The sequence below is a fragment of the Hemitrygon akajei genome, chromosome 18, assembly GCF_048418815.1.
Source record: "Hemitrygon akajei chromosome 18, sHemAka1.3, whole genome shotgun sequence".
Taxonomy (NCBI): domain Eukaryota; kingdom Metazoa; phylum Chordata; class Chondrichthyes; order Myliobatiformes; family Dasyatidae; genus Hemitrygon; species Hemitrygon akajei.
Genome location: NC_133141.1, coordinates 48,971,240 through 48,997,230, shown reverse-complemented (window position 1 = coordinate 48,997,230; position 25,991 = coordinate 48,971,240). Strand labels below are relative to the sequence as shown.

The 25,991-nt window shown below is 35.4% G+C and overlaps 1 protein-coding gene across 15 annotated transcripts in view; it reads left to right on the top strand.

Annotated features, from left to right (window-relative positions):
- hdac5 (histone deacetylase 5) overlaps window positions 1–25,991 on the top strand; it is a 321,402-nt gene that overhangs the window by 160,290 nt on the left and 135,121 nt on the right. For 9 of the 15 annotated variants that reach the window (XM_073071644.1, XM_073071647.1, XM_073071643.1 and 6 more), the window contains one exon: window positions 10,813–10,884. In XM_073071644.1, coding sequence (XP_072927745.1) covers window positions 10,813–10,884 — 72 coding nt within the window. Of the gene's footprint in view, window positions 1–10,375; window positions 10,398–10,419; window positions 10,885–25,991 lie in introns of those variants that run through there. The other 6 variants (XR_012102062.1, XM_073071636.1, XM_073071639.1 and 3 more) reach the window with 2 other exon arrangements.

The following is a 25,991-nucleotide window of genomic DNA, read 5'->3' as shown; positions in this document are numbered from 1 at the left end:
TTAGTATTCCATTTTGCTTTGACTTTTTTTCCTTTACTATTTAGTTATTCCTGTGTTCCATCTTGTAACAGACATAGATTTTTGCCTTTTCTTCCCCTCACCACCACTACACCTTTTTGTTGGTTTGACACTTATTTTAAGCCTAAGTAAGCTTTCACCAGTTTTGACAGAAGATTGGTCTGAAATATTAACTGTTTCATTTTCCATAGCTGTTGTCTCATCTGGTAAATATGTTATCATTTTTATACAATATTTATGAATTTAAGCATGCTGCTTCACTGAAATTGCTTGGTTAGTTTCTTTCTTTGAAATTAACTTTAACTCATTTTAACAAATGTTTAGATTTGAAAACTGCCGGGTCCCCATTTTGGATAAGTTTTAGTGATTGCCAAATCATGTGATAGGACTTGAGTTTTTTGGCGATCAGTGTTTGGAAATAAATGAAATTTACATTTCTTTCAGTGATGCATAAACCTTCTGCCAACAAACCTTTTGTCAGTAAATTTGCTTCAAAGATATTTTTTGTTGATTTAGTTAACATCTTGATAAATTCAACACAACATTTTAAAGCAAACAAGTAGACTGGGTCAGATCAGTTCATTCAACCATTTTGCACAATACTGTAAACTGTCTTTGATGTTTTGGATTAGCAGGTCAGTGGCAAGTTGATCATGGAGAATGAGGTTTATTTGGTAATGTGTTTTAATTAGTTTACTTGAAGCAAATAATATTATTTGAGTGCTTGTGTTTCCTGAATTTGTTCTCTTCCTTCTGCAATCCTAGCTAAAATTCCTTTCCATGAGTTTTTTGAGATACAAGTATAAAATGCTGGAAACAGTGAGCAGGTCAGTCAGCAGTTGTGGACAGAGAAGTAAGAGGTAATGCTTCAGATTTGAGATTCTTTGTACAAACTAGCAAGGGGAGAAGTTTTTAAATTACACCAGATGTGGGGGAGAGATAAATTGGACAAAGAAGATGTCTCTGGGTGACACCAAATGTTGGGTAACTGGGGAACGGGTAATAATCTATGTGTGGAACCAGAAGATACGAGTACGATATGAAGTCAATACGGAGACACGAGATTCAGATATAGATTTATTTATCATATGCACATCAAAACAGAATGAAATGTCTTTTTGCATTGACAACCAATACAACTTAAGGATGTGCTAGAGGCAGTCCACAATTTTCACCTTACATTCTGACACCCACAAAGCTCAGCTTAACACAACAAAGCAGAACACAATAAGCAACAAAACAAAAGCAAAAAAAAGCCCCTTTCCTCCCTCTCATGCGCAAGCACACACTCCTCCAGCTCCAGGACAGGTCTCCAGGCTTTGGCCATTTGGCTTCAACTTTCACACTTTGACCTTTGAGCTCCGATCTTCAGTATCGACCCCTGTACCAGGCGATGACAGGAACCCGAATTCCAGTCTCAAACTGTGGGCACACTAACTGACTGGCCCTAATGCCTCCTGACATAGACACCCGATCCTGGAGCACACTGATTGGGAAAGCCGGACATCCATGGATGTCCTTCCTCATCTGTCCACATCACTGGCCTTCAAGCATGGAGCAGAAGTCTGGACAACAGATGTCCTTCGTCACCTGTCCATGTCCCTGGACTTTGAACTCGGAGCAGCGGTCTGACCTGTAACTCCTTATTAGCCCTGTCCCTAATCCCTAATCTGACCTCTGTCTTCCCCTTCTGTCCCAAGACTATCCCTATGAACTAAAAAAAACAACTAACTCTTGAGTCACGATCTTGATGGAGAACGCAGCTTGGTGCCATCTTGAGGGGAAAAAAGAGCAGATGCTGGAATCTAGAGCAAGAAATAAATTGCTGGAAGAACTCAGCTGGTCAAGCAGCATTTGTGAAGAAACAGAGAATGCAGTCCAATGCAAGTCATTGTGGGAGTGCAGTGAGAAGTAAAGTGACGGGCAGTCAAAAGCTGAGGGCCATATCTACTGGCTGAATAGAGGCAAAGCATTCACCCACTCTCCGGTTTCTCCAGTGTAGAGGAAATCACATTGTGAACCCCAAATACAATAAACTAGATTAGAAGAATTGCAAACAAATTGCTGCTTTGCCTGAAAAGATTGTTGGGTACATGAATCTGGTAGGGAAGATATCAAAGTATTTGCAAATCCTTTAATTGCATGGGAAGGTGTCATAAGCTAGGTTGGTCGTAATGGATGTCCGAACCAGGGAGAGAACCCTTTAAAATGCTGAAAGAGTTATATGTGTCTGGTGCTGGAATCTTATTAAAACTGGTGGAAATTGTGAAGGGTGATCTTTTGTGCTGTCTGTACTGAGATTTTCAAGAATTTCCTTTTTTAAATTTGGATTTCCAGTATCTAGATTTTTTTAACTCTCATGTTTTTGAGAGTGCACATTTTGTGTGAATCATATTTTGAATTTCTTTGTTGTAGATTAACATCCTGCACACTAATTGCATTTGAAAGGGATGCTTTGTTTGCATTCCTAGCATTATTTCTGGCAGAGTATGGAGATTAATCATTGACAGTAATCAGATTTTATTCTGATCCCTTGCAGGCTGTGTATTTCTGTGTATAGTAATGTGTAGTTTTCATTCTATTCAGCCTTAAGTCAGTGATAAGTCATGTTAAATTTTAAACTAATATATTATCATTTATTGTTTTCCATATTGCTCTCATGTAAGTTTTAGTAATTCTAAAATTGGACAGTAATTGTAAAATCATATGGCACAGAAAGAATCCATTCACCCAAGCATTGTCAGTGCTGGCCAAAATGAGTTATTGGATTATTCTGTCTTCCTATATCTCAATCTCTTGTTTTATAGGCTGTAGCACAAGTCCTTCTCTAAGTATATTTTCTACTGTTCTCTGAATAGTAGAGCAATCTTAAAGAGCTAGAAAGCCTGCTCCCTCTATCATTTCTGATGTTTTTATGAAGTAATCTTGAAATTTATTTAATTTATCCCAGCTTGCATTGAGGCCCTTGACTTGAAACTTCCCCTTTTTCCACAGATGCTGCTGGTTTTGCTTTCCAGTATTTTTTATTTTCATTTCCATATATGTATCCTGGCTTGTGTTGAGCTGGGATACTCCACAAGGTCTTACTCATGTGTATCCATTTGGTGAATATCACTGAAGAAACATAAAGATCATCATGTGCATATTGCTAATAGTGAGATTTCTTTCAATGAAATTCATTGTAAGAATATTTTGAATTTGTGACTGGAAAATCTTTATCTCATTTTTTTTGCATTTGAAACTTAGCATTGAGATAATATGTTCACTCATTTTTTTGGCAGGGCCTGAGGTAGTGCACAATGTTTAGCATTTAGGGATTATCATTGTGATGTCAAATTGTTTGCAAGGTAGTTTCATGTTCCTAGATATTAAAATGTTTGCCATACTTGCATAAGTCCATGCTAGAAGAGATATAATTCTAAATTATCATATAAATTTAATACTTGTCAAAATTACAGTATATGCCAACATGTCAATAAGCCTTGTGTGGAAAAATATGTTCATTTCTAATCACTCTAGAGTTTTTCACTTTGAGATATGTGATTGCACTAACTAGGATTCCTTTCCTAAATCTTCCATTTCTGGCTGTAAAGTCCTTCTGCAGAAATTGTTTATCCATCAAACTTGCAATCCTATGACTTGAAGTTTATCTCTTCGGAATATATTTGTGTAACGTAAGTGCTGTATGCAAGTTGCTGCTTTTATTGGAAAATATAATCATGTTACTATATTTTTTTTAAAGTTGGATTTTTTGACCCAAGGGGTTAGTTTAAAAGTGATATATTTGCACAGTTGAAAGAATGTGCTCTTGTAAATATTTCAGTCAGCAGATTTTTTTCAAACTTTGTTGCAAGAATAGAGATAATTGTGTAGTTGATAAACTTCTGATGTTTCATCTGTTTATCTTTGAGAAGTTACTTTATTGCAACATAGCTGTTTATACAGCAACTGGAATTAGTTACTTTTTCACTATACCTCCACTGGGGATGCAGTGTGCACACAACTACAGAAATTAAACAGCTTTGTGGAACTCTTGTAAACTGATTTCACAGGAATTGTGTATGGCAATGAGAATTGAGAAGAAATCAAAGGTATTACTGGGAAATATTCTGCTGCAATTTAAATAGTTCAAACTGAAATTAATATGTCATGAAAGAATTATTGTTATAAAGAATTATTTTAATTCTCAACACATCCTAACACACTTGATCTGTCTGTTGTAAATTTGTTTAATTGATCAGCAAGTTAAGATCAAACCTTGATAGTTTGCGGTGAATCTAGAAGATGGGTGACATTCTTTTACATAAAAATGATGCGAACACTATATATGGTTAAGGCAGTATGAATAGTAAAATTCAGGGTTTAAAGTAGAAGCAGAAAAGCTGGAAATGCTAAGCTAGTCACTACTTATCCCCCTCCACTTCAAAGAGAAAAGCCCTAGCTTGTACAACCTATCCTCATGAGACATGCTTTCTAATTCAGGCAGCAACCAGGTAAATTATCTCCTCTGAACTCTCTTCTAAAGTTTCCACATCCTTCCTATAAATGAGGTGACTGAACTGAACATGAATATTCTAAGTGTTGTATAACCGGGGTTTTATAGAACTGCAACATTACCTCATGACTCTTGAACTCAATCTCCCTACTAATGAAGACCAACATAATACCCTTTAACAACCCAATCAATTTGTGTGGCAACTTTGTGGGATCTATGAACATGGACCCCAAGATCCTTCCGTTCTTAAACCCTAAGAATTCTGCCATTAACTCTATTCTGCTATCAAATGCGACCTTCCAAAGTGAATTATTTCACACTTCTCTGAGTTGTACTCAACCTGCCACTGTTCAGCCCAGCTCTGCATCCTGTCAATGTCCTGTTGTAACTTACAACAATCTTTTACACTATCCACAACTCCACCAACCTTGTGTTATCTGCAAACTTACTATCCTACCCCTCCACTTCCTTATGTAAGACACTATTGGTCATCAGTCTCCAGGCAGAATTCGCTCCATCTGCCTTCTATGGGCAAGCCAATTCTGAATTAACACAGCCAAACTTCCCTGGAGCCCATGCCTCCTGATGTTCTGAATGAACATACCATGGGGAACCTTATCAAATGCCGTAGTAAAATCCATGGACGTCACATCCACTGCTCGACCTTCACAAATGTGTTTTGTCATGTCCTCAAAGAATTTAATCTGGCTTGTGAGGCAATACCTGCCCCTCACAAAGGCATTGTTGACTATCCCTAATCAGAGTATGCTTCTTCAAATTCTCATATTTGCCTCCTCCAACTCCAGGCACTTTTCCTGTTCCATCCCTGATTGGTCCTACCCTCAGTCTAGTCATCCCCTTGTTAGCATGCATGTAGAACATCTTGAGGTTTTCCTTAAATCTCCTTGCCAAGGACTTCTCGTGCACCCTTCCAGCTCTCAGTCCATTCTTCAGCTTCTCCTTGGCTACTTTCTAGAGCCCTGTATGATTCTTTTTTCCTAAACCTTAAGTAAGCTTTGTTCTTCTTCTTGACTAAAGGTTCCACCTCTCTTGTCAACTGTGGTTTCTTCACCGTACCATCCTTTCCCTGGATTAATATGACATATTTATCCAGAACAGCAAGCAAGTGTTCCCTAAACAACCTCCAGACTTCTGTTGTGCATTTTCCTGAGTACATACATTCCCAATTTCTGCTTGCAAGTTCCTGCCTAATAGCATCATAATTCCTCCTCCCCCAATTAAATACTTTTCCATATCATCTGCTCCTTTCCTTCTCCAAGACTAAGGTAAAAGTTGGGATGTTGTGATCACTGTCTCCAAAATGCTCACTCACTGAGAGATCTGACACCTTACCTAGTTCATTGCCTATCACCAGATCCAGTGTGACTTCTCCTCTAGTTGGCCTGTCTACATATTGTGTCAGAGATCCTTTCTGGACACAGAACAATTTCTACCCCCATTCTACTTGCCTCCTGCTCCTAAGGTGTGACTGACTCCCTGTAGCTCTTATCTGTAACCTCCTCTTTCTCTCATATGAGCTGCAGGTCATCCAGTTGTAGCTCCAGTCACTAAGACGACCCATAAGGACCTGTAATGGGATGCGTTTCACAGAGGTGTAGATACCAGGGAGACTGGAGGTCTCCCACAGCCTCTCACACCTGACATGAAGAACACCCCACTGACCCTATATGCATTCTCACTGCACTAGCTATGCACTAGTAGACAGATAAAGAAATTTACCTTAAGCCGCTGCCTCTTCTCACCAAAACTTTTTGAACCAAAACCTCGTGCTCTCTGCTCTGTCACTGGCCCACCCACACAGTGTCAACTCCGTTTAAACCTCATTTTTTACAGGCACTTTGCCATTGGAGAAAAGTTCCAAAAGGCCCTACTCACTTTCGCCTCCAAATATGCAACTGTTTGCAATATCTCTAGCCCACTAAAAAGTGATTGAAGAGAATAAAGGTGCAGTGCTTTTTCATTTCAGCAACTTACAGTAATAGAATTCCAAACAGGTCAAGTATTTGTAGAATTTAGCAACATCCAGTAGAAATAATTAGCACCTTAACTGCAGTGTAGTTGATATTCACTTCAAATTATACTGGAAGGAGGTCCTCCCTGCTGTACAGATATGTTCCATTAAGTGAAGTTAAGAAAATACCTCAGATGCAGTGTTGAGCTCCAAAATGTAATGAGGTGCCTCATCAGCATTTACACACATTGTTCTAATCTTCCTTCTTTTTGTGCCTGCACTCGTGTGAAAGCTTTTACTAATATGAAGAATATTTTTTTAAAACTGTTAACGCTGGAAATCTCAGACCACCAGGTTCAAGAACAGTTACTACTCCTTAACCATCAGGCTCTTGAACAAAAGAGGATAACTAAACATTCTATTTCTGGTGTTCCCACAACCAATGATCTCACTTTAAGAACTCTTCATCTTGTTATTTCGTGCCTTGTTATTTATTAATATTTATTTATATTTCTATTTGCACAGTTTGTTGTCTTCCATGCTCTTGCTCCTTCATTGATCTTGTGTACAGTTACTGTTCTATAGATTTGCTGAGTATATCAGGAAAAATAATCTCAGGGTTGTATGTGGTGACATGTATGCACTCTGATAATAAAATTTACTTTGAACTTTGAAATCTGCAACAAAAGCAAACAATGTTAGAAAAACAGCAGGTTAGGCAACATCTGTGGAAAGAGAAACTATCAATGTTTTGGGTCTGCACCATTTCTGGAATTTTCTATTTTTTTCACCATTACGTGGCACTATGAATATCATAGCAATCAAGTAATGAAAATAAGCAATATTTTAATGAAGATTTACAATGTTGGCATGCATGTTAGGAAAGTCTTTGGATGGTTATCCATTCACGGGGATGAGGTCTCTTAGGTAGGTTAAAGTTAGAGTTTGAGAATTGGGGAAGAAATTTGACATTTACAATTAGGTTAAGAAGAGGATGATGAAGAAGCAGTGGCAAAATAGATGGTGAGTGTTAAAGTCATTTTAATAGTTGAACAGCATCAGTGGTTTAAAAAAAAGCTTCAAGATCTCTATATATCTGCTAAACTTCTGCCCATTTTATCTTAGCTTTAAGTTGATTGATGGTCAAGAAAAATCGACTTTCTTACATAATCCTCATTTAGTATATAGTTTTTGGAAAAAGGAAGTTAAACTTAATGTGGCCCTCTTATAGTTTATGCACAAATCATCATCACAGGGTTCTTAATGAAATGAGATACTCTGAGAAATACTTGGGCGTGCCTCAATTGACATCTCATTGGTTACAAGGGCCAAATAAACTTATGATATTTTCTTCATTGGGATGGATTTGTAACCAGAAACAGCATCATAATTTGGCAGTGAGTGAGGTGGAGTGAATAATATTCCGGAATGTATTGCTGTTAAAGACCTGGCTTGTAAATATAAGCACAATGGAGTCAAAACTTGGGAAAATTCGGGAATATGATGCTGTCATTTTAGATAGAGAATCCTAGCTATCATTATATATTCCTTCTGATTTAAAATAAATAAGATTTTTTCCTAGTACTTCATTTCAGGTTTTCAAAACCGTATATTTATCACTGAAGAACAGTATCATACAATGCAGAATAAAAATCGGTACAACTATTCACTCATTTTCACAACACACAACATAATTTGATGTTATCTTAATCCCCACAGTTTTCAGTGGAGCATTTCAAATGATTGTTCAGTTCTTTTCATAAGATGTGAGTTAGACATTTTTTATTTTATGTATTGGATTTTGAATACTTCATAATTTATATTTTATTGCAGACTATTATGTACTTTTGGGTTGATTAAACAAATGATATTGTCAATTCATGAGTTATCATCAACACTGTTTCAACCTTGAAAGGGTGCAAAATGGTCCTGGAGTTATTGTTTGTGTATCAATATTTATTTCAATTTTGGGATATGTGCAAGATTTTTGTTTTGATTTAGAGACGACTACAGTGCAGTTAAATAAAAGCCCCAATGTTCTTTGGAAAACATTTTAATTTTTAAAGGACAGGGGACTTAAACATCACAGCAGTGATGCTTTAATTCTCAGAGCTTTTTAGTAAACACAACAGGACTGTGCAAGAAGGTGTTAATAACAGGGAATAAAGCTATATACAATTTCGCCTGCAGAAGAGGCATTTACTGTGGCTATTTGTAGTTTAGCGTGGGTGTAAGACTGACGAAAATAATTGGATCCATGTCATCCACGTGTTGCCAGAAGGCACTTATTACACTGTTTATACAAGTTCTTCAACAATACTTTTGCAGTATTTTTCCACTTGAAAATATTCTTGAGCTTTTTATAGTTCAACCTGAAACTACCCACTCTAATTAGTGGAATCACTGTTATGTAAGATAGATACTTGTGGAGGAGGCACTTCGTACTTCTGCATTGTATGTAGTCAGGTGCACTTTCACAACAGCGTGCCTGTGTTGCTGTTGGTATGTATTTTGCATCAGAGAGAGTGTGCTTATAACATGAAGAATGCAAAACTCAAATGACTACAGAAACATTTTTTGTCTGATGTCAACTTGCTATAATATTTAGAGATAGAAGCAGCTGACAATGTAGATAAGCAGCTACAGTTTGAGAGGCTGGAGTATTGTGTTCTTCCAGTGATCTTACTATCAGTGCATGATACATTCTTTTGCACTTAAGTGTGCTTTAGACAGATCTATAGGTATAATATTAATACCCAAGCTATGCACTAACTAGTTAAGGATGCACTCTTCAAAACAAATTGAGGACAGGTGATCATGCATTACAAAGCTGCCCTTTGGTGAATGTGCCTCAAATTTGCAATCAGTGTTCTGTTTGGTTGTATACTTTGTTAATTTTAAATAGTCTATATATATGCAGTCAGATTACTAGTTGTATGGTCAATGACAGAAATATTGCAAAATATGAAAGTATTGCAAATATGATTTAGTTGGAAGAGCAATAATGTGCATACATTTCATCTTCCGTATTTACCTTTTTTCTTCATTGTATTCGTCAAAAAGCATAGAGTAAATACAAGTTTTGCTTGGGATTTATGAACTGTTCTTGAATTTTAAACAGATAAAGTTAACAAAATCAAATGGATAAATACAAGTATTGGAATTTGGAATTCTCAGCAGCATGTTTAGAAGGTGCACTAACCCCATTATAGGTTAATGGTTAAATGTGTTAATTCAGGACTTCTGGAAAAACAATATAATCCTCTAGTGGGTTCAGCAGTTGTTTACTTTTATCAAAGCCCTGTAGTCTTCCAATTTGTTTTAAATTGCCACACTGTTGAAGTTTAACACTTCAAGTATGAAGACATTTTTCTTGCCCCTCTTCACCCCTCTACAGCTCCAAAGGAAATAGTTACTGTTAGGGTCGACATATATACTAGTCTCTTCAGAAAGCTTTACTGTAATTGTGGGATCCAGAAGAACTATTATTTATATACGGATGTTTGGACAAGTAATCAAATGAACATTTAAGCACATTTTAAATTACATTAGAGTTTCTTTTGTTATGTTGTAGCTTCTGTATAGCTTTTTGTATTTTAATGTTATTTTAATGCTTTTTGTAAATTAATGTTATTGTATTTAAGCAATGCACAGAAAATTAAGTTACTCTTGATAATAATGTTCATGTTAAAAGTGTGCACGAGTTTGAAAACACTATTTTATCATAGCTGATTGGTTGCCTGTGTTTGTATGCATGTTCCTTGTTCCGTGAGCATGCATGACCTATTTATAGCTGACCCCTCCTATCATTCTATTTCAGTCTGCTTCAGGCTGTATTATTGTTAACTTGTATGTAAATGTGCCAGCTTTCATTACTTAGGTAGCTTGTATGGTTGCATGCGATCATTGACAGTGAGAGGATTAATATTTTCAAACTGAATAGCATCTGTCAGTACTCTTAAGGTTCTTTTTTGGTAAAAGGCTTTCCCTATCTAGCCACGATGGTTGCATGCATCCCTTGCTCAAAGGAAGATGACCATTTGCTATAACGGCTGAAAATCTCAATGTTAATTAGGATGTTTGTTCCACTGTGCATTTCACCAGGCTTGACTATGTTAAAAAGAATCTGGGGTTTTTTATGTCCTGCTTCCAGCAGCAACATTTAGTGGATAAAACTATACTCACCAGCTTAGAAGTTTTAATAATTGTAAAGAAGATCTCAAAACTATTGTGTTTGATGACTTTGCCATGTTACTGAAGCCCACAGTGCCTCGCCTGAAAAAGATGTTACAGACTATATATGAAACTGAATCGTGTTTTTCCTCAGATGGTGTATCTGGACGAGAGCAGCCCCTCGAACTGTTGCCACAAAATCGGATACACACAATGCCAACCTCAGGTAAGCAGGATGATTTATCTTATTGGTAGTTAACGTCAGTATCTGCAAAATATTTCAAATAATAACATTAAATCAGACAGCACTAACAGTGGTGCTTTCTTTTTTTTTACCATATATGTTATATCGTGAATGACATAATAATTAGAAATGACAAATCAATCAGAAATGTGGTAATGAAATGCTAGTTTTTGAAGTAAGTTATAACTTAAGTTGTAGTAACTTCATTGCAAGTATTGATAGATTTACTTTTAAAGGCTATCACAAGAAATTAATTTTTCAGTATGGCCATAATTTTTCAAGAATTTGTCATTAGTACAATTGTTAAATGGTGCTAACCTTAATTTGTTTGCAAGTGGTTATTTCAGGGACCTGTTTATTCAGCTCGGGCTGGTTATTTGTCAGCACTAGATAGCTATGTGATATCATACTGCTTTCTGAGGTATGCCAAAGCTAAGAATATTGTGATATTTTTAGCAGTGGAAACTTAAGCAGCTTAATGCTGCCAGCACAGCTTTAGCAGTTTAAAACAGTTTGTTAATCCAGCTTCTCTCATTTAAATTCACTGCAGTTATGTTTAGCATGTTAAATGGATGGTTGTGTTTTTTGGCTTAAAATATACTGTTGAGACCCTTGTGTAATAATTCAAGATACAACACTGTAGCATGAAGGAGCAATAATATTTAGGACTGCTATGTTGATAATCATATTTAAAATTATGTCAGCACACTGACAATCTGTAGTGCCTCCCCTTTTCTCAATATTTTACTGAAGTTAAAGATGTCTGATTTGAAGGCTTTGTCGGAATTACTGCTGTGCATCGTGGAGTTTTCAGTGCAGTGCTTTAGGGAGTAACATTTCCTGTTAACAGTGTAGTACTGCAGAAGTTAATTTCCCTTTCTTAGTACTTAAACACTGCATGAAACCAATAATCTGTTACTATTCCATATTCATAATATTCCATTCCGTATTTAATTTGATAACCATTTTTTGTTTTAAATTCAAAGGACGTTTAACCATCAGTTGAGACTAGCTGTAGTTTTAATACCAGTGGCACTGTGATTTTAAAGATGCCTAAAATAAAACCAGATTCCTTCCAAATTCTTTCATAATTAAAATGAAACAATGTATAATCATTCAGTTGTCAGAGGTTGAAGGAAATAAGTGGAACCTTGCAAAAAGGCAAGCTATGTACAAAATAAAATGTAAAACAATTAGAATTTTAAAAAATCATAATATTTTAGACAAAAGATTTTTATGGTTAATAAAGTAAAATACAATTAAGCAAAATATTTAAACCATAGCTTATTGGATTAGACAAAATATTAGCTGCTTTTTTTTAAATTTTAATTTTTTAGTAACTTTCAATAAAATTGTCAACTTTGAAGTTGTCAGTCTTGTGGCCAAAAATGATGCAAAATAGTTTTGAAGTTTAAGGAATGAGCTTATAACTTCTTCAAAGGCAATTAAAGATTATTTTAAATTTTAACCATAATAACCAAAATCTATTTGGGTGCAAATAATCTGGTTTCCCATGAGCAATGTGTTTCTGTTTTGAACTGCTATTGTTTTTATGTTTTCCCCACTCAGTTGTATTTTATTATTACTGAGTCTCAGTACCCTCTGTTTGTCACTATATGATTTTAGATATATTGCTTTTCTTTGGTAAGCTCATTTATTCCACACCCAAGCAGATAACCTGCTCTAATCTAAACAGGAAGCCTTAGAGATGCAGTAATTCAGCTGTTTTGTGCATGGCATACTAATTGGCTTGTCATGGCAACCACAGTTCTGCAGACCTTGCCAAGTCATCGGGATTTATTTCAGGATGCTTGTCCTTGAGCAAAAATATTTAAGCCAACTCCATGTCTCTTTCAACCAACCCTCTCCTGACCCACCAAAAAACAGTAAAGACTCCTTACTAAGTTTGTTGAAAGTGCACAAAATAGATTGATATATCCTGAATAATTTCACTTTTAGTAGCTTGCAACTTGTGCTATTTTTATAGACTATTTATTTCAGGATTTTTTAAAGAGCACATTGCACATACTTTAAAAAAAATCTTTGCCATAATTGGCAACTTATTGAGAACATATCGACCAGCAAAATCTAAAGGTATTGCAATCCCATTTTGAGAGAGAAGCAAAACCTCGAACAGATTGTTCACACTTACATTGATAGAAGATGAGTAGAAAAATTGCTGTGCAATAACCTTATGTAATATGCTAATTTCAGGCAAATTATTGAAGCTCTATAGAGTTGAACAATTCAAGTGTTTGTCAATGTGTGTGTTAGAATACCTTTATAACTGTAGAGGTTGTACAATTATACAAGGCAACAATTTACAGCTTTTGAACACGATTTTCTGATTGACTAGCTAATTGGTGAGCATTTCATAGATTTAAAAATGAGTTGTCCATTTGTATTCATAGACAGTTTTTTTTAGGTATTTCAGCAAAGGACTTATACTATTAGATTTTAAAATAATTTTGTGAATTTACTGATTCCTACTAAATACTTAATTTTTTTTAGTCTTCTTTCATTCATTCAGTATGCCCTACATTTGTTCCTCTGATCTTTTATTCATGACTTCTCTTTTCTTCCGTTCATGTATTTTATGGGGGATGAATGAATCGTACTGCCCAGATCACAGAACAAACATGGCTACTTTGTGTATAGGCTGTACTTTTGTAATTAAACTGTTTTCACTGTCATTGATTGTGATCAAGACTATCAATATTTTAATTGGTTCACTACAACATTTTTTAAATTCACCACTTTTCTGCTTGCCTCCTCTGAAGAAATTTTATGTAATTTCAGTTTTCAGGTATATTACTGCACAATGGGGTGAAGCGCCAAGTGTTGAATATAATGAAATGTGAAAGATAATTTTCACAGCTGTTTCTCTCATGTTCACAACAGTTTTAATTTAATGCTGATTGAAGTTGAGTAACTAAAGACTTATCAGTTATGGTTAAATGACATAATGTGTTTGTAAAGGACATTTTTAATGACTTTTTCTGCTTTATTGTAGCAGTGACCAGAGTTATATAACGGCATTGTGCTTTTATAATTTTATTCCATAAAATTGTATGACATGTTCATTTTATAGTGGTCATTGTTATTTAGAACAGTTCTGCTACAATGATCAATGATAATTTGAGTTTATTAGTCTATCACAGCATTGAGATCAGGTTCTGACTTGTTTCTACAGCAGTTGTAGCATTAATTGGAAAGAAAATGAGCATAATCATGAAACAGAAGTTATGGAAATGAGAATATTATGCAACTAGGTGTATGCTTAAAATCAATATATTTGCGTTTTCAAGCTCTTGACTCAAATATGAGGTCACATTTGGAACTGGTTGAGGTTGTTAAGAAAATATGTGTCAATTAATAATAACATTGAAATTGTCATATGAATTTTATCATTCTATTATAAATGTGTATAGCCTGTGAAGGCACCCAGACTAAAAAATCCATTAAGACTGGATTGTGAATTCCGAGAATCTACTTAATGGTGGTTGAGCAGTAGTGAAGTGAAATTTATAAAGCTCCATCTAGAGGTGGAGGAGGAGCTGTTGAATTATGTTGCACAGCTTGTAGCTGGTCACTACAGATTGAGCATTCCTAGTGATGCATCATATGCACTTATGGTGATTTATTTTTGATAAAGCAATTAGCATTTTGAAAGCGTTTTTAACTTCTGTTCTCTTTGCACCTCCTCTGGGTCGATGTAATTTAATTTTAGCTTCCAGCTCCAGTGCAAGTGTATTATAATTCAATTTTTCAGTTAAGTTGCAATTCTGAAAAGGTGGGAAAATTCTGGTACCATAGAAAACTATTGTGAACAATGTGCCATTTAGTATAATCATCAATGTTGTCTGAATATTAATACTTATGCGTTAATGATTGTAGACCAGAAACCACATGAATGCAGAGCTCAAAACATAGAAAAATTAAAGCACTTAAAGACAAATGCATTTAGGTATCAATACATATAGAATTATATATTGTTACTTGATCAAGCTAATTTTTTCTGGGATCAGAACTTAACTAAGATTTTAAAGGATGGCACTTGAACAAACTGCAAATGGAATAGTCTTGGCCTAAGTCGTAGTGTCTTCTAATAGATTTAGAATAGTATTTTTAACTGGCCCTGATTCTATTTGACAAAATCCTATAAGGAGCATGGTCTTTAGTTGCAAGATTAAAATAAAACAGCATTCTCAGGTTTCTCTGTGTAATGCTGGACTGCGTTGTTTCAATGTGGCGTACAGTAATGATCTATTAAAAGTTCTCACAGCTACCTATATTAACCTCACAGCTATGATCACTGCAGCCAACTAATGGATGGGCATGTGAGAATTTCATATGAATTCTTTCAATTATAGAGTGAATGCTGTAATAATGTCAATAATGAGGGCATTTGGTAACAGGTGAATGGAGTGTTGGGAGCTTGTTCCTGGCAGATTAGTAGTGCCTGAATAGATTGATAAAGAACAGTGTCAGCAAAAGCATATTCTTTTGTGTGTTGTGACCATAGACACTTTACAGTGTTTTGGCTAGGTGTTGCTGATCAGAAGTTGTCATGGAGATTTCTGTCAGAAATCTGCTACACATGAATGTAATCATTGAATGCCTGGTTCTATGTGCCCTTCTGAATGGGAGGAAATGATGAAGTCTTCTCTTCCTGAATGTGGTGTTTGAATGAGCTCTTTTTGCAATAGTGAGCATTAAAATGTAATGTGGTAGAAATCAGCAGCAGTCTGTAATGATCATGAGCCTCAGAAGCTGAGAACGACCTTCACAAGCAAAGGTACAGTCATAAGCTGTATTTAAAATTGAAAACAACTCACAGATCCTGGTGAAGTCAAGAATGCAATTTGTTGGCTTTCTAAGTGCTGCTTCAAGTGAAATGGGGTTAGTAAAGCATGATATTTAGTGAATGAATAAAAAGAATTTTACAGAAAACCAATCGAACATCTCACTGGATTTGAATTTTTGGCATTGTATTATGGTTTATATAATTTAGAGGAATTTCATTCTGCAAGAAAGTTGCTAACGTAAATGAAGTCAGGAGTGAAATTTCCTAATGCATGTTAAGACACCTAGAAATGATCACAAAATTGCTCTATTATGATTTTTTCCAATGGCAAGGTATCTTTTTTCTGAAGCTATGTGAAAAAAATTAGAGTGTACTTCATGTAAATCATTCCTGAAATGTGCTTTCTAGGATTCCACTGAGGTTAATATACAACTGAAACCAGATTCTTTCAAATTGTTAGTCGTTTTTCTAGTTTCTATTTCTAAAAACAAACGAGGCACTTCATTTGAAATCTAAATGTAGTTTTTGTGTTACATTTGTAGTGTGCAGTGCTGTTCCATATGTAATGGATTTGATTAATCACAATATTTTTGTGATTGGAAATTTTAAGCTTATGGGGAAAATTACTTTGTGTGTTCACTTTTCCAGACTGACTTTCTATCATTCGCACTCTACCTAATTTCCCATTATCCATTTGGCACACTCCTTTATCTGCCGTTCATCTGCTTGTTTCTCACAGATCAATTTATGGTGGGCTTATGACAGCTTTAATTAAATGTAAACTTACTGTAGTCCCATAATATACACTAGGGATGAATGAAAATGGACATTCAATCCATCAGAGCTAATTCTTGTCAATCCTAACTGTCAAAATCTAACATTTAGGTGCATTTTGTTTCTGTATAATCTTTGTCTCTAATATTTTATATAATTAATCATGATTATTCTTAATTAAGACTATCTTCCTGTGGTATCTATTTTTAAGTTTTACTTTGCCAGGTTAAATTATTCCGATTGCATCTCCCAGAAGTTATGGAATGATAACCCAGATGATTTAATGTTCATGCACGTTCTGCTGCCCTCTCAGTGCAGATATACAAAGCTATGCAGTGGGCCAAACGCCTTCTCAAAAGTCACTTGAGATGGAAGCTCCTTCAGGATTCTGAAATGCGATCTTACTTGTGAAACTGCAGAAAGTTAAATAAAATATGTGTTAAATTCGATATAGAATTGTTGCACACCTGAATATACTAATACTGTAGATTATTCTCTCAATTAGTGTTAACCAAGGTAATAAGTACACATAACACTCTATAATTATGTTGTGTAAACAAGAGTAACTCGTAGTGCAGCGATACCTTAATGATAAATATATCTACTAAATGTTTACCAATATTAACATAACTTATGACTCTCAAATATTGCCATTTCAAGGGCAAATAAAGAGAGGATGAAGATAGATGTCTTTCCACTGTGTGTTTCAAAACGAAATCCAAATTAACTCTCACAGCTTGCGTACGGGAAGTGATGTTCGTAAAAAACGAACTGCACCTTGAGGCCAGAACACATGTGAAAATGCAAAATTGAAAGTTAGGGACACAGTTTTAATTTTTCACATGTATTACTTATCAAGTACTTGTTTGTGGCTCCTACTCAGTAGATCGTGGATTTAAGTGTCATTCAAAAGATCTGTGCGCAAAAGTCTGTAAACTGACACTCCAAGTAGCTTTGGAATAAACATCACAACTTGGAAATGCCATTTTTCAAATAAGATATTAAACGAATGGCCTAACTGTTTTCTCAGGTAAACATGAAAGGAACATGTGGCACTGTTTTTAAAAGTACATTTATTCCTGTGTCCTGACCAATATTATTCCCAAAGTAAGTAACACTAAACAGATTAATGAAGACTTTGCCAAGCTGCTGTTTGTGTGAACTTGTGCCAGTGTTGCCAGTGGTTCTTCCTTCATTATAACAGTGACTGTATTTCAAAAATACTTAATTGTAAAGCACTTAAGGATATCCTGATACTGTCCAACACTTTATTCCATTCAGCGAATTGTTTTCATTTCAGGTCTCTGACCTCAGTTTTATAGAAAATCAACAGTTTTCAAGGAACTTTTTGATGTTCAATAGTTTATTAATTCATCAACTTGTTTTCATTCCCTATATACCTTAAATGAAATTGTTCTCAGGATTGGCAATGAACCTCTGCAAAATAATAGCATAGGCTATACCTCTCAGGACGGATTTAAAACAAAATATGTGCTATGAAAATGCTCACAGGGGATGCAACAAAGCATCAAGTACAAAAAAAAGTACTACAAGAGACTATGCCAGAAATTTTAAAGGCAGTTCAAATATATGCTTCACCATTGTTACTCTCACTTGCAGTAACCTATCAGTATAAGCTAAGTGCTGCACAGTGAGATCAGCATGTTCTCATCAGCATCTACCAGTGATTCATAAATTATGCTAATTGCTATAGCCATTTCTAATCAACAAATGTTTGCTTAGATAAGCATCTGCTAAATGGGCACAGTAGTGGAAAGCCAATGATTTGCTGCATTCTTCATTTCTGGTCAATGCATCAGAAATCTATACCCTGTATGCCCTTACTAGGTAGGATTAAGGATGTCTATCCACAATGTGCTTAATTAAACATATGCTGTGGCTAAGGCATGGGAAACTGGGCTCAAAGGTGTGAACATTGGTAATCAGAGTTGGTTGCTTAATGTTAGCTGCTCCTGAGACAGCATGTCTGAGTTATCCTACAATACCCTAAAATGAGGATTACATGGAGAATGATGTTGTCCCATGTACCTTTGTCATTGGAATTGCTTTGAGGTGCATGAGGGAGCCACACCAGGAAATCCCAGAACAATGAGAAACAACCCAGAAACAGTTTCATGTTTCACTCGGGAGAAATTAATAATTTTCAGTTACTAATGCAGAGAAAGAAATTGCTAACAGGATTGAATTTTTAGGCACTAGTTTTGCCAGCATGTCGGTGCAGAAAGTGGTTTTTGACTAGTATTCTCCAAAAAGCCAGCTAGAGATTAATAGCATCCAGTGAAGATAGACAAGTGCAGTGGTTTAGGAAATTCTCTTTTGCTTGAATGTATCAGCTCATGATGCTAAGAATGTGACTGGGTTAAAGCTGAGGCAAATCCACTATTTCAACAGCTGGTACTAAAAACATGTTGATAACTTTGACACTTTGACAAGATTGAGCCCATTTTCATCAATGGTAGCTGGATTAATTGGGACACTTCAGTCAATGCAAAGATCTGTGAAATCAGATTCCAATATTGTTAAGAAGAGATGCCCTTGAATCAGCTGGGTGCTGTTTGCCTGTGTGGGTATAATTCCCATAATTTCCCTGAAGTAGAATAAATATTCTTTAACCTCATTTGGAGGCTTCCTAAACTGAACTAATGAATTATCCATAAGTTTGTTCCCAGTCAGCAGCCCTAATTCATTAAAAAGTAGTGACAATGTGCTGCTGAAAGTCAATTCCTTCAGTTTCAATTGCCTGCCTCCTTTTGTAGAACCAAAAATCAAAATCTATGCCTGAATTTATTTTTACCATTTTTCTGTTGTAGAAGCTCATAACATGAGCTTATCTCCTGTAATTACACGTTACTACTTGTGGATGGCCAACGTTGGCAGAGGGATGGAAATATTATATTTTGTTATTACTATGCATGGTCACATCTGCTTTTTGTCATTTTTATTAGAAATTTGTAGCTCTAAAACAGAAACTGGATATTTCTATTCTCTAATTTAGTTTTCCCCTGGTTCCTGACCCTAATTCAACAGCAGATTTTCATATGCAAAGATGCAGAACACGAGCAGAGATCTGCATTTTGAAAATAATCCTGTGTTGGTATTTACTACTTTACTGTCCACCTTCACTTCCTCTTACTGCATTTTTTCAGCACTTATATTTAAAGTACTGCATCTGGATACTCGTTGCTCTAATTGGACCTCTGCATTTGCTCAAAATATTTTTGGATTTTCCTTTCAAAGTTACCTCTTTTTAAACAACAGTAATTTCTAAACTCAGAATGAAGACAAACTGAAAACAAAATGCAAATTGAATTTTATACTTTTATTGCTGTTGTTATAGTGTATTTGAAGAGCTCATAGTTTTGGCCAAATGTTTGAGCTTGATATTTTCAGCCACAGTTTAACTAAATCCATTTTAGATTAAAGAACCTGACTGATCGTGTACAGTGATATCCACTTTCACAGAATGGATTGATTATTTTAGTATTTGACCAGTTAGCATCTTCAGACAGCTTTGAAAGTTAAAAAGATAGATTTGAAGTTAAATATATATTTTTTAGGGTTTGTGTATGCAAAGAAATTTTGTTCTACTCTGACCAGTTTTATAAACTGCTGAAAAAAAATTAAACACGAGGAAATCTGCAGATGTTAGAAATTCAAGCAACACACACAAAATGCTGGTGGAACGCAGCAGGCCAGGCAGTATCTATAGGGAGAAGCGCTGTCGACGTTTCAGGCCGAAACCCTTCATCAGTCCTGACGAAGGGTCTCGGCCCGAAACGTTGACAGCGCTTCTCCCTATAGAGAAAAAATTAAAGTACTTTCATACAAACTGCAGGAAGAGGGCCAAGTTATTTGGGAGAGGAAAAATGCAAAAGAGAAGAAAAGACATGCATAGCTGCAGATGGAATCTGGAGTCAGAAAAGGCAGGCATCAGAGTGAAGACAGTATAAGGACATGCAAGTGAGGTGCTATCTTTTTTCTGAAATTTCCTCTGCATTTATTGACTAGACTACAAAATTATGGGACAGGAAAGCAGTCTAAAAGTAGAAATTTTTGATCTCTCAATGGTACGGCTTTGTTATCATTTATATGCTGCTGTGAGCTAGACATGATCATGTAACCATAGTTTATATTCCAAAAATGGGACTACTGCATAATATTAAATAGTTTCTTTCATAGTCAAGTCGGAAACCACTTTTGAGACTGGGATTTTGGCTTGATTCTTCCGAAGCCCAGATCAAACATAATTAGAAAATAATATTTCCTTATTTTAAAACTGCTTCTGGCTGATCAGTTTGTCTAAAACATTCAAATCCGATGGGCATATATGGGAACAACTTTCTCATGGTGGAGCATGCAAAACAAAATCATCCAAAAGCTTATTTCTAAGGCTAAATGCCAGCTGATGAAGCTTTGTTTCGAAAAATAATATTCTTGATGCTTCTAAATGGCAATTGATTAGACATCAGGAGACACTGCATAGAATGAGGTAACATTCTTGCTACCTTTTTGGATGGTGAAGGATAATAATTCAACATAATTCAGGCAAATATGATAAAATGTTGCTGATAAGGCCATCAATTATTTCCATCTCAAGTTAATCTTGAGAAAGTAATAAAAGACCATTATTTTCAACCATTGGTGGTGGTGGTGGTTGGTATCCGTCTGTCTCGAAAGACGATGGGTGATGATGATGATCATCATCACAAGCCTGGACAGAGTGTATATGGGTCCTGAGATGCCCAGTCATCAAGATCTCCCTCTCGGCCTCACAGGTTTTCCTTTGGACTACACTAATGAAGCAATACATTTTGCACCAGCTTGGCTGCAGGAGGTGCTGGAAGGTTGTTCATTTACGTCCAGGCTCCTTAGGGGCTCAACTCCATATTTGCTGTCTGGGTTTGCTCCCATAGCCTTCGTCTCTCCCAAGGCTGCTCACAAGACAGTGAGGCTACTTAATACCCAAAACTGGGGATCTGGTTCAGGAGCAGTGAGGCTTGCTGTTGGAGAGGCTATGTACTGGCAGGGATAGACTTGCACATTCAGCTCTCCTTTTTGCAAGACTGCTAGCCAGCGGTGGAAGCTGAAAGTGAGGACGACAAGCACTACATACTACACTACCACACTAGACACATCACAGCAACCATTTTGACACCATTTTCAACCATTACAGTAAGGTACAATGGCTAACCTAATGTATGTTAGGTGGGAAGCATACTTTGGTATATTGTTGCAGATGTTTTGGCATATTATTTTTAAATTTTGTCCTGGCTATTATTTTCCTGAGTGTAGCTATTTTCAAATACTGGATGTCTTTTAGGAGTAAAGTGTAAATTAAATCTCCATTAGCTACAAACAAGCTATACTATTTAATAAATACTATTTTACAATATTGCATATTATTTATTTACAGTTAAATAATTTTATATCTGTTTATAACGTTAGTCTGTTGCAAAACTTATTCTGTAAAAGTAAATCTTTTCATATTTTATCAAGCCATCTCACTAGGTTGTCACAGCTAATTAAACATCTTAAAACAAACAGGAGACAAGCAACAGGACTTCCGTCAAAACTAGTGAAGCTCTTCATTTTCAGTGAATAACTGGAAGTAAAAAGATAAAGTTTGATGCAATTTTCTGTTTTGCATTCATCTAGAAACTGAGTTGAAACTGTATAAATTATTTCATATAGGCCTTTTATGAGTATAAGTTAGAGTAGACCTTTCCTCATCCTCTTCAGTTGCATGTAACTCGTGTGGCATGGTGTGAGGTTAGAAGAGCCAAGAAGCTTCATCCACAATGCACTTCAAGTATTGTTAATAAGAAGGTTATGATTATACATGCCCTTGGAGATGCTAGTGAAATTATCATTAGCTTCTTACAAATACTTTTTGATTTATCAAATTTACACTGTTTATATTTAAGTAACTAGTGAGTGAGGAACAGTGACATTGTTTGCATGCTTGAATACTGCTCAAGTTCCATTCTGTATTTGCAAATGGTTACAGTTAAATTTGTTAAGAACTGATATTTAGCATTTCCCCAAAATATTGACAGCAATTTGTATGAGAAATTGTGGGGTAGTATCAAGCCGCTTATATGATAACCTATTATGATAAAGATCCGTGACTTTAAATAGAATTGGGGAAACTGAAACAATAAGCATGTAGTGAAAGCTTTGTATTTTGCACCAATCCAAGAAAAGAACCTACCGGTATATTTTGTACAACTGTTGATCAAGGCAATATTCGAGGATTATACTTGAATTAGCTAACTACTGTTTAATTCTTTCAGTATTGTTCTACAAAACATAATTTCTTTATCTTTTACATTTCTGTAATAAATTATAAGTAAATATAATTGACTTTATAATAAGTAATTATAAGGAAATTATAATTGAATGTTGTAAGTTTTGTTATTGTGTTATTATGCTTATCTATCCACTAAATTTTAAATAATTTGCAGATATTGCATTGATGGTATTTTTCCAAAGACTTGGGGTACCCAGTGCAGATAGTCCAAAATGTCAGAAGTATACAGAATCCACAAAAAATCATGGTTAGCTGGACAGCAGCAAACCTATACGCATGTATGCATCTGAGACCTGGTCCACCTAGAGTAGGCACCTCAAGTTCCATGGACATCAATGTGTTAAATAACAAGGTAATTGTTTATCAGTAATTTGTAGGTTAATTGCTGGCTAAAATGTATCAGGACTAGGTTAGGTTAGGGGAAAGAATTGCAGCAATTATCAAATAAGAGAAATGAGCCTTTAGTCAAGGAGAAGTATCTGCTGTGAACCATATATTACAATTTCCAATGAGTTGTTAAAAATTGCTTCACATATTAAAATGGAACATTAAAAACTACAGATTTTGAAATATAGAAGAATTGGTGCCTGTTTCTGGAAGCTGCTTTTCAACAATGAATAGAAAGTTGTATATCAAGCCCAATGAACCTGAATGCTGTGTGCCCTTTGTAACTATCCAATACTAAATTAGGGAGTTTTTCATAGTGTTACTAAATAGCATGCAGCCTTGGCCATATATATAACTTTACTAAATAGTAAAGCAGTAAACAGTAATTTGGTATTCTAATATGTAATATATTTTCTGTTTATGTAAATAAGTGAAACTACAGAACAGATTATTATAAAGTCAATTGAATATTTTAATAGAATAAATTAATTTGAGTAGAAATTGTGCAAAAATGTTTCATGATTTGCATGGGCATAATTCTGTGAGATACATGGATTTAGCATCTGAAATGCAAGCATTTCAGGTTTTTATTTTAATTTCAATATTAGTTTCAAATATATTAAGCTATATTAATAGTCAAATGCTTCAGCATCTATCAACATTTTTCTCTGTTCTTTGCCAGTTTTCTTGCTCTCCTCTTTCCAAAGATGTTGACACTATCTCTGAGAGCAGATGTGAAAAAGATTCAAGAACCTAATCAAAATTACCATTCATATGTGTAAAAAGATGATCAGATGTACAGAGCATATCAGCCAGGTTCAGTCCTATCCTTAAGCGATTGATATAAAAATTCTTTTCAGTAGATACACTTGATGATGGTTGAGACCATGTATGTTGGATAGTTTTTTCCCTTCCACCTGTTATGACATACTACTATACCATAAAATACATGTTTTCATCTAGCACAGTATTTAGTTGATAATTGAGGAGATTCTCCCTGTTTGTCTCTGTTCTTACTATATTATCTATACCTTTCAAGGGCTGCTGTGAAAATAATCAATTACAAATATTCTTGATGTTTTTACATGCACTATGTTTTCAAAGGTGTCAAAAATATTTTTATGAAATTGTTTTAGAAAGCTGTTTTCAGAAAGGTTGGTTGTACTGAAAATATGTAGTTAAGATAATAATATCTACTTGGAGAAAAAGTGTTTTTGTGAAGCTTTATACATAAAACTAAAAAGTGATTTCAAAAATTTGTTTCCTGCGTTTCATTAATATTGGTTTTTTTCCCTCTGTTTCCAAGTTAATCATTTTATCCAGGCAAACAATTGCAAAGACATTAATTGAAATGTAATATGCACAAAGTGTGCAGTCACTCAGGATGTACTTTGTATATTTGCAGGTTTACTCTTTCATCACTTATTTAATGATTAATTTTTGTACATTATGTTAAAGGAGGATGAAACAATTTATCCATTGTAGCGGGGAAAGAGGCGGAAGAAGCTTAAGATGCAACGAGGGTTAGCGAAGGGGGATATCTCTGACAGGGTAAAACTGGGGTGACCCTATGGATAAACATAAACAAGATATAAACATTATTCTAAAAATGAATTTCCTCGGTTTCTCTCTTGTATCTTCAGTATCTCCAAATTAAGGGCATGAGGTAAATAACCACAAGTTCTTACAACATAGAAGGAAGCCCCTCCCTTCATTGATCCTATTCTAACACTTGGAAAGAGCTGTCCAGTTAGCCCCATACCACAACAATTTACCCCAAAGTAGTAATTTTCAATTAAATATCTTTAGCAATTTTCTATTGAACCTGTATCCAACGATCTTTCACATGGTGGGTTACAGAGCTGGACAGCCTGCACTCCTTGTTTTAAAAAAAAGTTCCCAATTTCCTTCTAACCCTTGCACCAGTTATAAATCTATGGCCTCAAGCTAGCAATCCTTGATCCCCAAATTCTTTCAAGTATCTCTATCCTTTCGAAAATCCTATTTTGAATATCTCTGTTAGGTCATTCTTTTGTGTTCTGTATTCCCTTCTGAAAATAATGTTAGCTTTTTCAATCTATCTACATACTGAAATCATTCCCTATGTCATGTTAAACCAATTCAGTTGTTAAGTATTCTTGGTGTCTGTTACTTTCCTGTTCCCTATTTACTGTATTAAATTTTGTGATGCCCACAGACTTCAAAATTGCACTTCGCACGCTCAAATACAAGTCAACAGTGCCTCTGTTACTGACTGCTTGAAGGATCCCAGCACATGCTGAGCTTAACAAAAACTATTCAGTTCTGCTCTCGGCTTTCTGCCAGTAGCCAATTACTAAAGGATACAGGTGCTTCATAACATGGTGGTTCAGCTATGGCAAGATTCAAACTTTAATTTTTGCCTCAAAGGAAAAAATATCCATGCACATAGATAAAAGTGTCAGGACTTTTAAAAAAAATAATTAAAGCACGTAGTTTGCAGCTTACATACTCTGTAAACATTTTAATTAACTCCAGGTAGATTTGAAAATTGGTGAAGAGGTGGACAGAATTCCTTGGGGCTCCTTGTAAATGCAATGTAGTGTCATACTGAAGTAGCATTATATGCAGTGAGGTCTAATACAACTCCAGGGAGACTTCTACCCCCTCCCCTGCTACTGTTTCTTTCCAATAGTCTGGATTGACTCATAACTGTAATGTAACTTTGACATCATTGTAAAGTGAAAATTATTTCTTGCAGTGCTTAAATTTGAATTAAATTACCTAACTTCACCCCTATTACCTGAATTG